At 31.9% G+C, this 14,081-nt stretch overlaps 2 protein-coding genes across 2 annotated transcripts; both read left to right on the top strand.

Annotated features, from left to right (window-relative positions):
• Positions 1-293: 293 nt before the first annotated feature.
• Positions 294-3,604, top strand: HO133_005142 (uncharacterized protein; the record flags this gene model as incomplete). Its single annotated transcript, XM_037296054.1, has 9 exons — positions 294-440; positions 500-596; positions 653-988; positions 1,040-1,166; positions 1,254-1,292; positions 1,341-1,425; positions 1,481-1,526; positions 1,579-3,383; positions 3,449-3,604. The coding sequence occupies 9 exons, from the start codon at positions 294-296 to the stop codon at positions 3,602-3,604; spliced, it is 2,838 nt and encodes a 945-aa protein (XP_037148752.1).
• Positions 3,605-5,006: 1,402 nt separating this feature from the next.
• HO133_005141 (uncharacterized protein) lies at positions 5,007-5,896 on the top strand (the record flags this gene model as incomplete). The annotated part of the gene is made up of 3 exons (XM_037296053.1): positions 5,007-5,199; positions 5,250-5,821; positions 5,873-5,896. The coding sequence occupies 3 exons, from the start codon at positions 5,007-5,009 to the stop codon at positions 5,894-5,896; spliced, it is 789 nt and encodes a 262-aa protein (XP_037148751.1).
• Positions 5,897-14,081: the final 8,185 nt, after the last annotated feature.

Below are 14,081 nucleotides of genomic sequence, written 5' to 3'. Positions count from 1 at the left end.
ACCGCAACGAAGATTAATGCATGGAACAGAATCACATAGTAGATCCCAAAGTAGTAGAGCGTTAGGGCAAGAAGTCAATAAGAGGATTGCCAAGGTTATGGTGGTTTGCCGCGACGATTTGTTTTCTTAGCAACAGCTCAGCTTCGTTCGTTCATGAGAAGAGCTGACCAGCCACAACTCTCATCTCACGCTCATTCCTCCGTCCTCTGGTCACTGTCAGATCTTTGTCTCACAATCTATCCTTGTCTCTTGACCAATGGTTCTCTGTGGTATTCCATAAGGACTAATCAAACATGCCGCCAAAGTCTAAGGAAGGCGTTATGTTTTCAGGAGCCTGGATTTCCTGGGCTCATACAGTGGTGGCATATACTGCTTTTCTCGGCGCTTTGGTCACGGGCTTATACCTCCATTATCACAAGATCGTGGAGAATGAGTACTATGTACGTCGTCAACCTAGCAAAAATTCGCCCGCTCTCTTCAAGCTGACCCATTGCTCAAGGGCTACCCGGATGAATGGTTTCCTTCGGTCTCTGCCACCATTGGAGATAGGTATCCGGAGCGTTCAGTATTTCAGATCTTCATTGCCATGACTTCTGGTACGCTCTCTCTTCTCGAGCTGTCCGAAATTTCTGGGCTAATAATGGACGCGCAGGTCCTCGTTTTGCCTTAGTATTTCTCTGGTATATTTTGACAGCACGCCCCGACTCGGTCCTGCCAATTTTTGTGGCAGGTACCGGCCTGTTCCGTACACTAACGTGCGGTGGATGGACGTACGTGACTTCTACGGATGACCATGGGTGGCACGACGTCTTCATGATATCCTACTTGGTAGCTACATTGCCCTGGACTTTGGGCTGCATAGCCCTCAGTCCAAAAGAGAATTCGAAGGCTTTGAGATACAGGAAAATCCTAGCCGGAACATTTTTCGGGACTCTGGTGCCTCTGATCTACTTCTTCATTCAGCACAAAGTTCACAGAGTTGCGGGAGGTCAGATTTGCTCTTGTCTTTCATATTAGGGTAGTTGCTAACCCCTACAAGCCTATACTACTTACGCCTTTTTTGAATGGGCTCTTATACTCCTGGATGTAGGATTCGACGCTGTCACGGCCCTAGATTTCCAAGGCTTCGAAGTTGTGATCAGAGACGTCCAAGGATCTAGCAGAGGGTATGTCTACTGGCTTCCCAAGTACGCAAATGTAGGGAGATGACTTTGCTTTCCCATGGGCATCGGTCTGACAATTTGGTCAAACAGTAAGGATTTTCGGGTTTCTGATGCTGTGTTGGAGAAAGAGTACGTATACCACAATCCCTTCAGAATGTGTATCTCATTTTCTATCAGGAAAGGCAAACCTGCTGGGCAAATATTTGGCTCGGGCTTTTTCTGGTCCGAAGCAGTTGACGCTGCTGCTGATATATACAATGGAGTAAGTCCAACATTACGAGGTATTCCCGTAGTGACTACGCTGATAAATTCTGAAGTTCGTCTTCTGGTCGATGTTGACGTCTCTCGGGCTTACCGTGTGGTGTGAGTCCAGCCTCCAGCGCTGTTCAGGGTTGCCATTACTGAAGACTCCTAGACTTTCCACTTTGGCATATGGGCATTTCAGGTTACGAGGTCATGGTCATGTGCACCATCTCTCCTTTCTTGCTTTGCTCGTCATCCGTTCGCTCCCTCGTCATCAAAAACACTCGCTACGTCCATCTTCTATCTCTCACAGGCCTTTTGGCCTATCTCGTCAAGACTCCGGAGTTTCGTCTATTTGCTGTGGGTTTCGGTGTTTCGATGACCTGCCTAGCCTGGTCAGCTACATGGTACGCCGAAAGATCCCAAGTTGCCCGCCTTGACGCACGAGTGTTAGCCTGGAGTATTGGCTTGCTAGCCTCGAGTCTGACGAAGTTTGCTTCGCACACCAACAACCCAATTTGGCCCATTATGCATGCCGAGAACGGCGGCTGGAACAAATTAGGCCTTTTCTTAGCATTGGCAGCTATTCTACGCTCGACTAGGCAAACCACAGACAACAGAGGGGGCCTCGAGACCATGGGTAGCCCAGCCAGCTCTCACATATTAGCCGGCCTTGGTCTCGGTGGCTTGTTCTTTGGTATGCATTCTCTATTGTCGGACTCTAGCACCATGATCCTTTGGGTTTGGGAAGGCTTTCCAGTCAGAGGGCCAATCGCAGCCAATGGAGTCGTTACGCTTCTTGCTATGGGTGGTGGTGTACTCCTCTTCATTTGGCTTCAAGAAAGAGCCTCAAGTTGGCGTAACTTCTCTCTGCTCGGTAGTGGAGCCTTTCTTCTCACAAGCTATAGCAACTGGACAGGTTTTTTTGGTGCCGTACTAATGGCTATCGAGTTGATGTCCCTCGCCCCTTCTTTAATTGGGTCAGCCGCTCGTCGCGGTCCTGCGGCGTTTGGCTTAGGATTCTTGATATACAACATTTTGGTGCTTGCACATGTGTGGGTGGTTGCCTACGCCTTTGTACCTGGAGGACCTCTCATGCGCGAGCACACCGACTGGGTCATGACGGCAACTGTAGTCTTCATCGGTGCGGGTATCTATACCATGCCAGCATCAAAGGAGAATATCAAGTCGCGCCAAAGATCAAACAGGAATGGGCGAAGTAGGTTCAAGTCCTACTACGTCTATTCTCTAATGGTCCTTGAACTGCTTGCTATCTCCGTATCCTACCTTCGCTTTCCAACCAACGACTATACTCCCTACCATAAAGAGGAAAAGGTCATAACTGCGGGCGTTTGGACAATTCACTTTTCCCTTGACAATGATATGTGGTCTTCCGAGCGACGAATACGCGATCTGATCAAAGAACTCGAGGTCGACGTGATCGGGCTCATAGAGACGGACCTTCAGCGAATCATCATGGGCAACCGAGATACCACTCAATATTTGGCCGAAGACTTAGGGATGTACGTCGACTTTGGGCCGGGTCCAAACAAGCATACCTGGGGCTCAGCACTTCTCTCCAAATTCCCCATCCTGAATTCAACACACCATTTACTTCCATCACCGGTTGGGGAATTAGCTCCGGCCATACATGCGACACTCGATGCTTACGGCGAGCACATTGATGTTGTTGTCTTCCATTCGGGTCAGGAAGAGGATCCGGAGGACAGAAGACAGCAGTCTGAGTATTTGGCAAAACTCATGAAAGAATCGCCGAGGCCTTTGATCTTGCTGAGCTACCTGGTCATCAAGCCGCAGGAAGGGAACTACAATACCTATGTGGGCGACAAGAGCGGAATGAAGGACATTGACCCAAGTGATTGGGATCGATGGTGCGAGTATATACTATACAAGGGCATCAAGAGGTCAGGATATGCTCGAGTGAGTAGGTCGACTATCACGGACACAGAGATTCAGGTAAGCAACCAGGCTTCGCACTCCCTGACCGTTTCAACCGTGGCTGCTAATCATGGCCATTACAGGTGGGCAAGTTCATTGTTGGTGAAGCAGAAGGCAGCGATGAACGGGTTCCGGAAGAACAGGTTGCTGAGGGTTTGCGTTTCCCTGCAATGTTCCGAGGTGAAGGAGTGCGAGGTCATCAATACCACGTCTTTGACGAGCCGAGGTATTACTATTAGATGGTCGAGATTGTCAAGATCTGCTGTATAATAACCATTCATCTATATCGAACCTCAATGCATTGAAGCTCTAGTGCGAATATTGAGTCAAGCACATCTTGAATAGAACGGCTTGTCTTTGACGCCAAACAAGCGGACAAAGGCCTGTCAGACCAATTACCTGGGTGGCACTCAACGCTTGCGGCCTTGCAATTGACATAGTACTGTACAACAGTAACAATCAACAATAATGCAGGCTGGCTATCTGGGCATTAGCGGTTGGGTGCTTCTAGCTTACGGTGAACTGGCCCAAAATTGGATGCACCAACCAAAGTAGTGCGGTATCTCGAGTCTCAGCAGAGCAGCGCAGAACAAAGAGGTCCACTATTATCAAGCCATTATATAGCTTAAAACGGTCGCACCATCTCGAAACGGGCAACAGGCTCCAAAACGTTGGCGCGTAAACATTCATTGGACGCCGTCCCTTGAAAGGAAATTATGATTGACTACGAGTAGCAACCTCAAGATTTTCTTAGCGCCGGCCAGAAACCTTTCCTTCTCCCGTCTCCTGCCAACAAATCCGCCTCTCCTCTTTCCTACTACTATTACTACCACTCTCCTCAACCACTCCAGCGAGTATGCAAATGGACGAGTTGAACGGCCTCCGTTCACACTAATCCCATCAATGCTATTCCTCAGCGATACCTGCTGATTTCAATCATTCTGCAGCATTGCCCACTGTCGTTACGTCCTCGCCTTGCTTAGGGGTCGCAAAAAGCTTTAATTCGAAACAATTACCTACATTCCGGTCACCGAAAGTCCATCCACCGCGACAATTCCCGATCTTTCAAACTCGAGTCACACGCACTCACGCACAGAATCAAAGGGCTGCTGGCAGTTCTTGGCTTCTGGATAACGCGTTGTTCATCTCACTTGAAGTTTGGGAATCTCCAACCGACATCGACCTTTAACACCGACATCGCAGCTCCTTCGTCAGTCCACAGAGAACGATAGAGGTCGGATAGCCTTTGTGTGGGCTTGGACAAAGAACTCGTGACCTTCATTGTGCCACGCAACCAGCTAAAGCATTATTCACTCGTTGAGTCTTTGCACAATCAGCGTCATCTATTTCTCGAGGACAATCAAGGTAGATTTGCCCATCCAAGATTGTGTTTGTCTTCGATAAGTCATACTACAACACCATGTGCTGAATATTTGAACTGACCCATCACTCCACGATAGATTTTTGATAATAATCATTCATAATTAACCCACCCATACCAACAAGAACATGAAGTCGGCATCGCTGAGGGCCGTCGCGACGGCCTTGCCTCTGTTCTACGCTTTTCCTTTGGTATTTGCGCAGTCTTCCTCTAGTCTGGAGCCTCCGGTCTATGAGGGTTGTTTTACTTCGTCGGCCGGCATGACGGATCTAGGCTCGTACATGTATCAGTCGCCAGGATACTGCCAACAACAATGTGTCAACCAAACCAAGGCAGTGATGGGCACAACCCTGGGATCTAATTGCTGGTGTGGTGATCTGCTTCCGGCGTCGAGCAGCAAAGTCTCAGATTCTGAGTGCAGCTCAAAATGTTATGGGTACAACTTGGATACATGTAAGTTGCAGCTAAGACCGCCGTTTTACTTGTTGCTGACTGTGTCACAGGTGGCGGGCCCAGCTCTTGGTCCGTCCAGCTAACTGGAGTGAATAACAATGTTGCGAGCCAAAGCTCTAACTCAGAGTCGAGCTCGGATTCCAGTTCGACTTCGAATTCGGATTCGGATTCAAATGGCAGTGCAGCATTCTCATCGTCGTCGACGTCATCAGCTGCAGCATCACCAACAAAAAAAGGGCCTCCGTCCGTCGTCACCAAGGCTAGCACTATCATAGTGACTGCCGCCGGTCAAACCACCCCACAAGAGACGATCATTACCACGACACAAGCTCCTTCCTCGAGTGGGCCCAATAAAGCTGGCATTGCGGCCGGCGTGGTCGCCGGCGTAGTCGCTATAAGTGCTATAGCTGGAGGGATCTTTTTCTTCCTCCGAAATCGCAAGAGACGAGCAGTTGAAGCGGAGTATCGTCGCAATGTGGCGGGTGACTACGGTGCGAAGCCCCCGACTAGTTCTGCTGGGTCAGTGTCGGATGCCAGGCTAGAGCCCTCAGTCATGATGCAGAGGCGGCAAAGTGATGGCAGCATAGCAGACAATCAAGATTACTCGAGGAGGATATTAAAGGTATGTATGCTCTTCTGCCGCGGATGTACAATGTTACTAACATTATGCCAGGTCACGAATCCTGATGGCACGTGACATCGCGGGGTGAAGCTCTATCACGACAACGATTCCCGTCCTTCTCCAGCGCTCTGTCAGTAATGTATCTCGAATGTATCTCGAATGTGTTCTACTCTGCGCACCTCTTCTTGTATAATAGGTCGGTTTGTTCGGGGGTAGTGCACTACCCCCGAACAAAACGATGTGAGACGAAGGTACGAGGTTTCGTTTATACTTTGACTGCAGAGTCAAGGCCATCAGAAGGGACTTCGCGATTCGGACGACTTATGAGGGCAGACTCCCTTACTTTGTCAGTCCCCATCGGCATGCATTGGAATATATGTAGCACCCCCTTTTCTTGTGTTCGTGGCTTTACTGGAGGCGCACATACCCTGGCCTTGGCGGAGCCAGCGTCATCCTGCTTGGATGATGTAGGTGAGTGGAATGCTGGCAGAACCGAATGTATGCACCTTATCTAGATTCGTTCTAGCAGTCTATCGCTCGAAGTCAAAGTGAAGATTATGTGTTTTCTACCAACTTTACCCGCAACGGTGCTACGTGCAAAAGTAGAAATTTCCTGTAGAAACTTTTGTCCATACAAATATATATGGTGTCTGATACATATCTGTAGTGGAAATGCATGTCCAGTGCTAAATGTGTCTCGCGATCAGTGCTGGATTTGCTAGGTTACCCCTGTTTTCTTAATCATTGAGAAACTAAAAAAAAATCTGCGAATTTGGCACCCCCCCATAATCAAAAATCAAAAATTTGAATTTTCCTGTATAACCTCACCACCACTTGTTTTTACAGTCTAAAATTTTTACGATATCTACTTATTATATTAATTAATCTATCTCTAAATTTTAGAAAGATTTAGATTTTAATCTTATAAGTAAAATATAAAAAGTGGGAATATATCGCGAAATTGAAAAATTTACCTCGGCTATTTTCTTATCGCTAAGACTATCTTAAAAGATCTAAGAATTTATTAAATCTTTATTCTATAATAAGTTTAGGCCTATAAATTAGATTTATAAAAAGTAATTAATTTTTTTTTTCTAATATCGAGATTAAATTTAATTCTTAAAGAGTGAAAATACTTTAATTTAAGATTTATCTAGAACTATAAGATCGAATTTTAAAAATCTTAAATTATTAGAAAGCGTAGAATAAGTTTTATAGTTTAGAAAAAAATATAGTAAAATTTTAATAGAAAAAAGAGAAGTTATAGTAATAATAGATTTCTAAAAAGTTAATTAATTATAAATTCATTTAAATTTAATTAATAAGAAGTTAATTTTAATATTAGTAATAATTCTTTTATATTAATTACGAGTAAAGGTCTATAAATTAAATTTATAAAAAATTAATTAATTAGAGCTATCTGTTAGAATTAGTATAGGTGCGATATTAATATAGATAAGATAGATTAAGAATAATAAGACTATCGAACTATATAGGTGGAAAGAAGGTATAATATAATAGAGGATATCTTCGTTAAGGCTCGCTAGTTATAGAGCTAAGTGATATATTAAGAGTACGCTTATAATATTATTCCTCTCTCTTAAATAGCCATAACTCTCATAATTAGTAGACCGAGATATAGGTTTATTACTTATCTTATATCTTTAAATATCTATAGTTGATATAGGCCTTAGCTGAAGATAATTAAGATCTTGAAGATATAGCTATATCTTATCTACGTATCGATAAAATTCTTTAAATTCTTCTCTTATTTAGTCTATCTGTTATAGATCTTTAAAAGAAGTAAATAATTCTATCGTATATATATATTTTATACTCGCTAAAAATCTATAAAAATAAAGAATTTTTAATATTAATATACTAGGTTAAATTAATATTTTTTTTTAACGACGATAGTGATAGTAATATCGCGTCTCGGAGATTTCGCTAGCGCGTTATTTTGCACTTTATTATAGCGTTAAGAGACTTTTAATTTAATGAGAATTTATAAAGAATTAAATAGATAATAATCGAAAAATAATTTGCTATACGATAATTATCTAGTTTTATATTTATAATAGAGAAGAAATCGATAAAATAATATAATTTAATTAATTAAGGTCTTTTAAATTAAATCGAGTCGTAAGCGCTAAAACTCTAAATTAATATTAAATAATTCTAATGTGAGTTTCTTTATAGGGTGCTATATAATCGATATCGATGGGGGCTATTAACGAAGGTAGTAAGGTTTATAGATAACGTATTATGGCTTCGAAGAATACTTAGATATTTGTTAATAAGGGAAATCTATTTAATAGGCTTAATATGAAGTTATTATTAAGCAATATAGGCCTAAGAAATTGATTCGCGAATATAAAAAAATAAGGCTATGGCGAAGATATCGAACGATTTTAATTCGACTAAAAACGCGATATCTAAGATATTATCGAGTCGCTTATAGAAAGCCCTAGTAACTAAACTTATATACTTTATCGAAATTTATATCGAGTTCGAAGTATTTATTATACTTTTATATATAAACTTAATTCTTATTTATAAGATTCTCTATCTTAATAAAATTTAAATTCTTTATATTAAAAATAAGGCGAATTATAATTAAGTATTTACTCTTCTTTACGTTAATCTTAATCTTTACTTTTATATATTACTTCGCGAATCTTTTAACTTTCTTTTTAGTAAATTTTTTAATAAATTATTAATATTTAAGCTATATTTTTATAATATATTTCTTTAATTAAGGCGTAGTTTAATCTCTTATTATTAGACGAATTAAGTTATAGAAATGAAGTTTTGATTTCTTTCGTATATCGTTTATTAGATTATTATTTCTAAGATCGTTAAGACTATTATTTCTAAAATTATATTTAATATACTTAATAAGATTATTATAGAATTTAAGAAATAATTAACTTTCTTAATTTATTTTATTATAAGTATATTAATAGATTCTTTTAAAAATAAATAAGAATATCTTATATATATTGCTTAAATAATTTAAAAGATTATCAACTATAGAGTATAAGCGATATTGTTATTTAATAGATATATGTTAATTAGCTTTCTCTTTAAGTCTTATTATAATATAAATAATTTTAAAGATATTAATAAGAAAATAATTATTATTATAAGTAAGCTTATCTTAAATTTTTATTTTCTAATTATCGAATAATATTAAATTAGTGCTTATAAAGATAGATAAATTTAATAGTTTTAAATTAAGTAACTATCTAATTAGCTATAAAGAGATTAATTAATATTAATATACTCTAAATATCTCGAAATCTTATAAAGTGAATAAAGATAAGAATAGGGGTGGAATAGAGATCTTAGATGAGTTTTAATCTTATATCTTCTATTATTATCTTAGTATCTTCTCTTATTTAATATAAAATTATTAATAAAGATTCTTAGTAGATAGAGAGTGCTATATATATAATATATAGAGTTATAACGAATTTAAAGGCGAATATTTTATATATAAATTATTATATATAAGATAGAGATAGTCTTAGTATATAGATGATCGGCGATATGAAGAGACGTATTTTAATATTAATATAGATGAATTTAAGTAAGAATTTAAGAAATTTATAATATATTAAATATAGGTAAAAATAAAGTAAAGCGAAGAGATCTCTGAAATTCTAATATTATAAAGATGTTTGCGAGTCGAGAAATTTAATAGATCTCTATATTAAGAGTCGAAATTTAATTATAACGCTCGAAATAGTATTATTTCTTTATAAAGGTTTATAATACTCGTTTCTTAACTAATTAGATCGTTATAAAGATTATAAATATTTCGAGTATAACTCTTTTTAGTAATATTACTCTACTTAAGAGATTAGTTAAAATTTAAATAAGTTATAATATAAAGTAAAGAAGGATTTCTTATATTCGATATAGGGTTAATAAATTAGACTATTATTAATAATATAGACTATTTAATATAGATTCTTTTAAATAATATAGATATTTAATAATTTAAATATATAATAAGACTTCTATATAGTAGAAATATCTAGCGTTTTCTTTATTAAGCTTGATCGCTTATTTTAAGTAGAAAGTGAAAAACCTATTAATTCTCTTCGTTGGAGGGTGTATGAAGAAGCTTTATTATAATATCAGAATTAGTATAGATGCGATATTAGTATAGGTGAGATAGATTAAGAATAATAAGACTATCGAATTATATAGGTGGAAAGGAGGTATAATATAATAGAGGATGCCTCCGCCAAGGCCCGCTAGCCATAGGGCTAAGTAGTGTGTCAAGGGTACGCTCGTAACACTGTCGAGTAAATAGATAAGCGATCTTTAATAAGTAAACTATTATGAACTAAGTCATAATGTAAAAAGAAGATATATTCTTACTATCTAGAAATCTACTTTAATAGAGAATACTTAAAGACGCTAATATATATTTAATCTAGACTCTCTAAGTCTTTTAGATTTAGTAGAAATAATTTTATTAGAGATTTCTATAGAAGACTTTTATAATATTATATTAGATATTAATAAAGAAAAAATAAATTTAATTCTTATTAAGATAATAGTAGAAATAGATATTTTATTAATATAATAAATATATAAATTAAATATATAGTAAGTAGTAAAAGTCTTTCGCTTTAAACTTTAAAAGTTTTTTTTATTAATTTAAAAAATAATTTAATATAGATTATTATCTAGTTAATAAAGTTTTATATAATCTTTTTTTTTCTCTTTTAAATATAGATTATAATACTTATATAGATTATAATATTTATATAATTCTAATACTCTTATCTATTTTTTATCTAATAAATAAAATAAATATTAATTTATAATTATAATTATTTATTAGCTTTATTATATTAAATAAATTCTTAATTATATATTATATATTATATTTATAATCTTAATTCTTTTAATATAATAAATTTTTAAATTTTTTATATATAATTCGTTTATTTATAATTATTCTAATTTAAAAATTATTTTCTTTATTATAAATAGATAATAGTTTTATATTAATTCTTTTTTTATATAAATTTAAAATTTTAATTATAATAATAATAACTAGCTTTAATTAGATAATTAATATAATTAAATAAATTTATATAATTAATAATAATTTTAATCGATATATTAAGTAATTAATCTTTACTTAAATCTTAAAAAAATCGATATATTATTATAAGAGTTTTCTATTTAAAAGATCTAGAATCGAATATTTATAATATAGTTTAAGAAAAATATTATTCTCTTTTTTAAGATTTAGTATTAAATACTTTATATTATATCTTATTTTTATAATAATAAATAAAAATATTATAGTATTATTTATCTTTTTTCTTTTAATTAAGTAAAGCTTATAAAAGACTTTTATAAATATTAAGAAATTCGTAAGTTATTATAAACTAAGTTATAATATAAAAAGAAGATATATTCTTACTATCTAGAAATCTACTTTAATAAAAAATACTCGAAGACGCTAATATATATTTAATCTAGACTCTTTAAGCCTCTTAGATCTAATAAAAATAACTCTATTAAAGACTTCTATAGAAGACTTTTATAATACTATATTAGATATCTATAAAAAAAATAAGTTAATATTCTTATTAAGATAGTAATAAAAATAGATACTTTATTAATATAATAAATATATAAATTAGATATATAATAAGTAGTAAAAGTCTTCCGCCTTAGACTTTAAAATTTTTCTTTATTAATTTAAAAAATAATTTAATATAGATTATTATCTAATTAGTAAAATCTTATATAATCTTTCTTTTTCTCTTTTAAATATAAGTTATAATACTTATATAGATTATAATACTTATATAATTCTAATATTTTTATCTATCTTTTATCTAATAGATAAAATAAATATTAATTTATATTTATAATTATTTACTAACTCTATTATATTAAATAAGTTTTTAATTATATATTATATATTATATTTATAGCTTTAATTCTTTTAATATAATAAGTACTTAAGCTTTCTATATATAATTCGTTTATTTATAATTATTTTAATTTTAAAATTATCTTCTTTATTATAAATAAATAATAATTCTATATTAATTCTTCTCTTATATAAATTTAAAGTTTTAATTATAATAGTAATAGCTAGCTTTAATTAGATAACTAATATAATTAAATAAATTCGTATAATTAATAATAGTTTTAATTAATATACTAAGTAATTAATCTTTACTAGAATCTTAAAGAAATCGATATATTATTATAAGAGTTTTCTATTTAAAAGATCTAAAATCGAATATCTATAGTATAGTTTAAAAAAGATATTATTTTCTTTCTTAAGATTTAGCATTAAATACTTTATATTATATTTTACTTTTATAATAATAGATAAAAATATTATAATATTATTCGTCTCTTTTTTTTTAACTAAATAAAGCTTATAAAAGACTTTTATAGATATTAAGAAATTCGTAAGTAATATATCTATAATATTATTAATTTTAAAATTATAATATAATTTATTAGATATTAAGTCTATAATATTACTTAAAGAGTTATTAAAAATAATTTAAATATATAATAAGATTTTATTTTATTTATCGTTAGAATTCGTAATAAGATAAAAATATAATATTATCTCTATTATTTAATTAGTTCGCTTAAATTAATTATTTATCTATAGATAATAGACTATAAACGTTAGAAACTTAATATATAATCTATTAAAGATCTTCTTCTAGAAAATAGATATAAAATATAAATCGCGATCGCTAATAATATATTTTAATATATCTTAATTATACTATAATAATATATAAAGTATTATTTTAATCTATTAAATAGTAGTTTAAATCTTCTTTTTTAATATTAGAAGATTTCTTTTAATAATCTTATATATAATAATAAATAAATAGTTATATTCTATTTTAATAAAAGATAAAATAATAATAAAGTCTATAGCTATAATATAAAAAGAAATAACTAAAATAATAATTAAAATAAGAGATCTATATAATTTATATCTTTTAATTTAATTAAGTTAATATTTAGAATAATATATTATATAAATTTATAAACGCTTAAATAGATATCTAATAAAAATTATATAAGATAATTAATTATAGTATTTATAGTAATCTCTATAATTAAATAGATTATAAGCTTACTTAAATATCTCTTACTCTATAAAAAATAAAATATTAAGATATTATTTATTCTCGTCGTTAATATAATAAATAAGACTTTTTTTAATATAAATAAAATTCTAAAAATATATTTTATAGACTTTATTTAAGTAATATAAGTTAATAATATTATAGCTATTAACGTAGTAGTAATATTCTTTATTAAAGACTTTAATATCTATAAAAATCTTTTCTAATAAAAATTCTTAATATATTCTTACTTTAATCGCTATTTAAAATTATTTAATATTTTTATAAGAGTAATATAGTAGATTACTACTAACTCGATAGATATAATATTTAAAGACTTTAACTAGTATTTTATACTTTTATATAATATATTAAGTACTTTTTTAAATTTCGTAAATTATATAATAGAAGTCTATAATAAATATAATAATATATTAAATATAATATTAAATTTATTTATTTTATAATAAAGTTTAAGATTAAATATTAAAAGATATTAAGATATATAAATTAGATAAAGATTAAGTTTATTAATATTAATAGTATTAAGTATAATTTATTTAGAAATAGAAATTATAATTAAATAATTAGTATAGACTATTATCGATAACTTTAAGCTAAATTTAATTATATATTAAATCTTTTTTATAATCTATATTATATTAATAACTTTTAATTTTATAAATTAATAATTATACTTAATTATATTTAAATATTAACTTAAAAATATAATTAATTAAATATTTATTCGCGCTATCTTACTTAAGCTTTTAAAAATCTAATTTTATTTATAATAATATATTATAGTAATAAATTTGAAGCTTTTAAAGATATTTAGATTTATAAATAAGAGTTTTATAGAGTTATAATATACTAGAAAAGAGAGATTAATAAAAATTTACTAAAGCTTATAAAAGACTTTTACTTTTACTTTAATAGAGATATAAAATAATATCTTAATAGTAGATTATTTATATAATAAATTTTTAATATTAGCTTTTAAGCTTTTAATAAGAATAATTTTTTATTCTTATAGCGAATTAGTAAGTATATATAATAAGAAATTAAAAAATAAAGCTATTTTATAAATTTAAGAAAGATTTTAAGATCGCGTA

This window comes from Letharia lupina (genome assembly GCF_014066315.1).
Source record: "Letharia lupina isolate WasteWater1 chromosome Unknown contig_20, whole genome shotgun sequence".
Taxonomy (NCBI): domain Eukaryota; kingdom Fungi; phylum Ascomycota; class Lecanoromycetes; order Lecanorales; family Parmeliaceae; genus Letharia; species Letharia lupina.
This window is presented reverse-complemented; position numbering and strand designations above follow the sequence as displayed.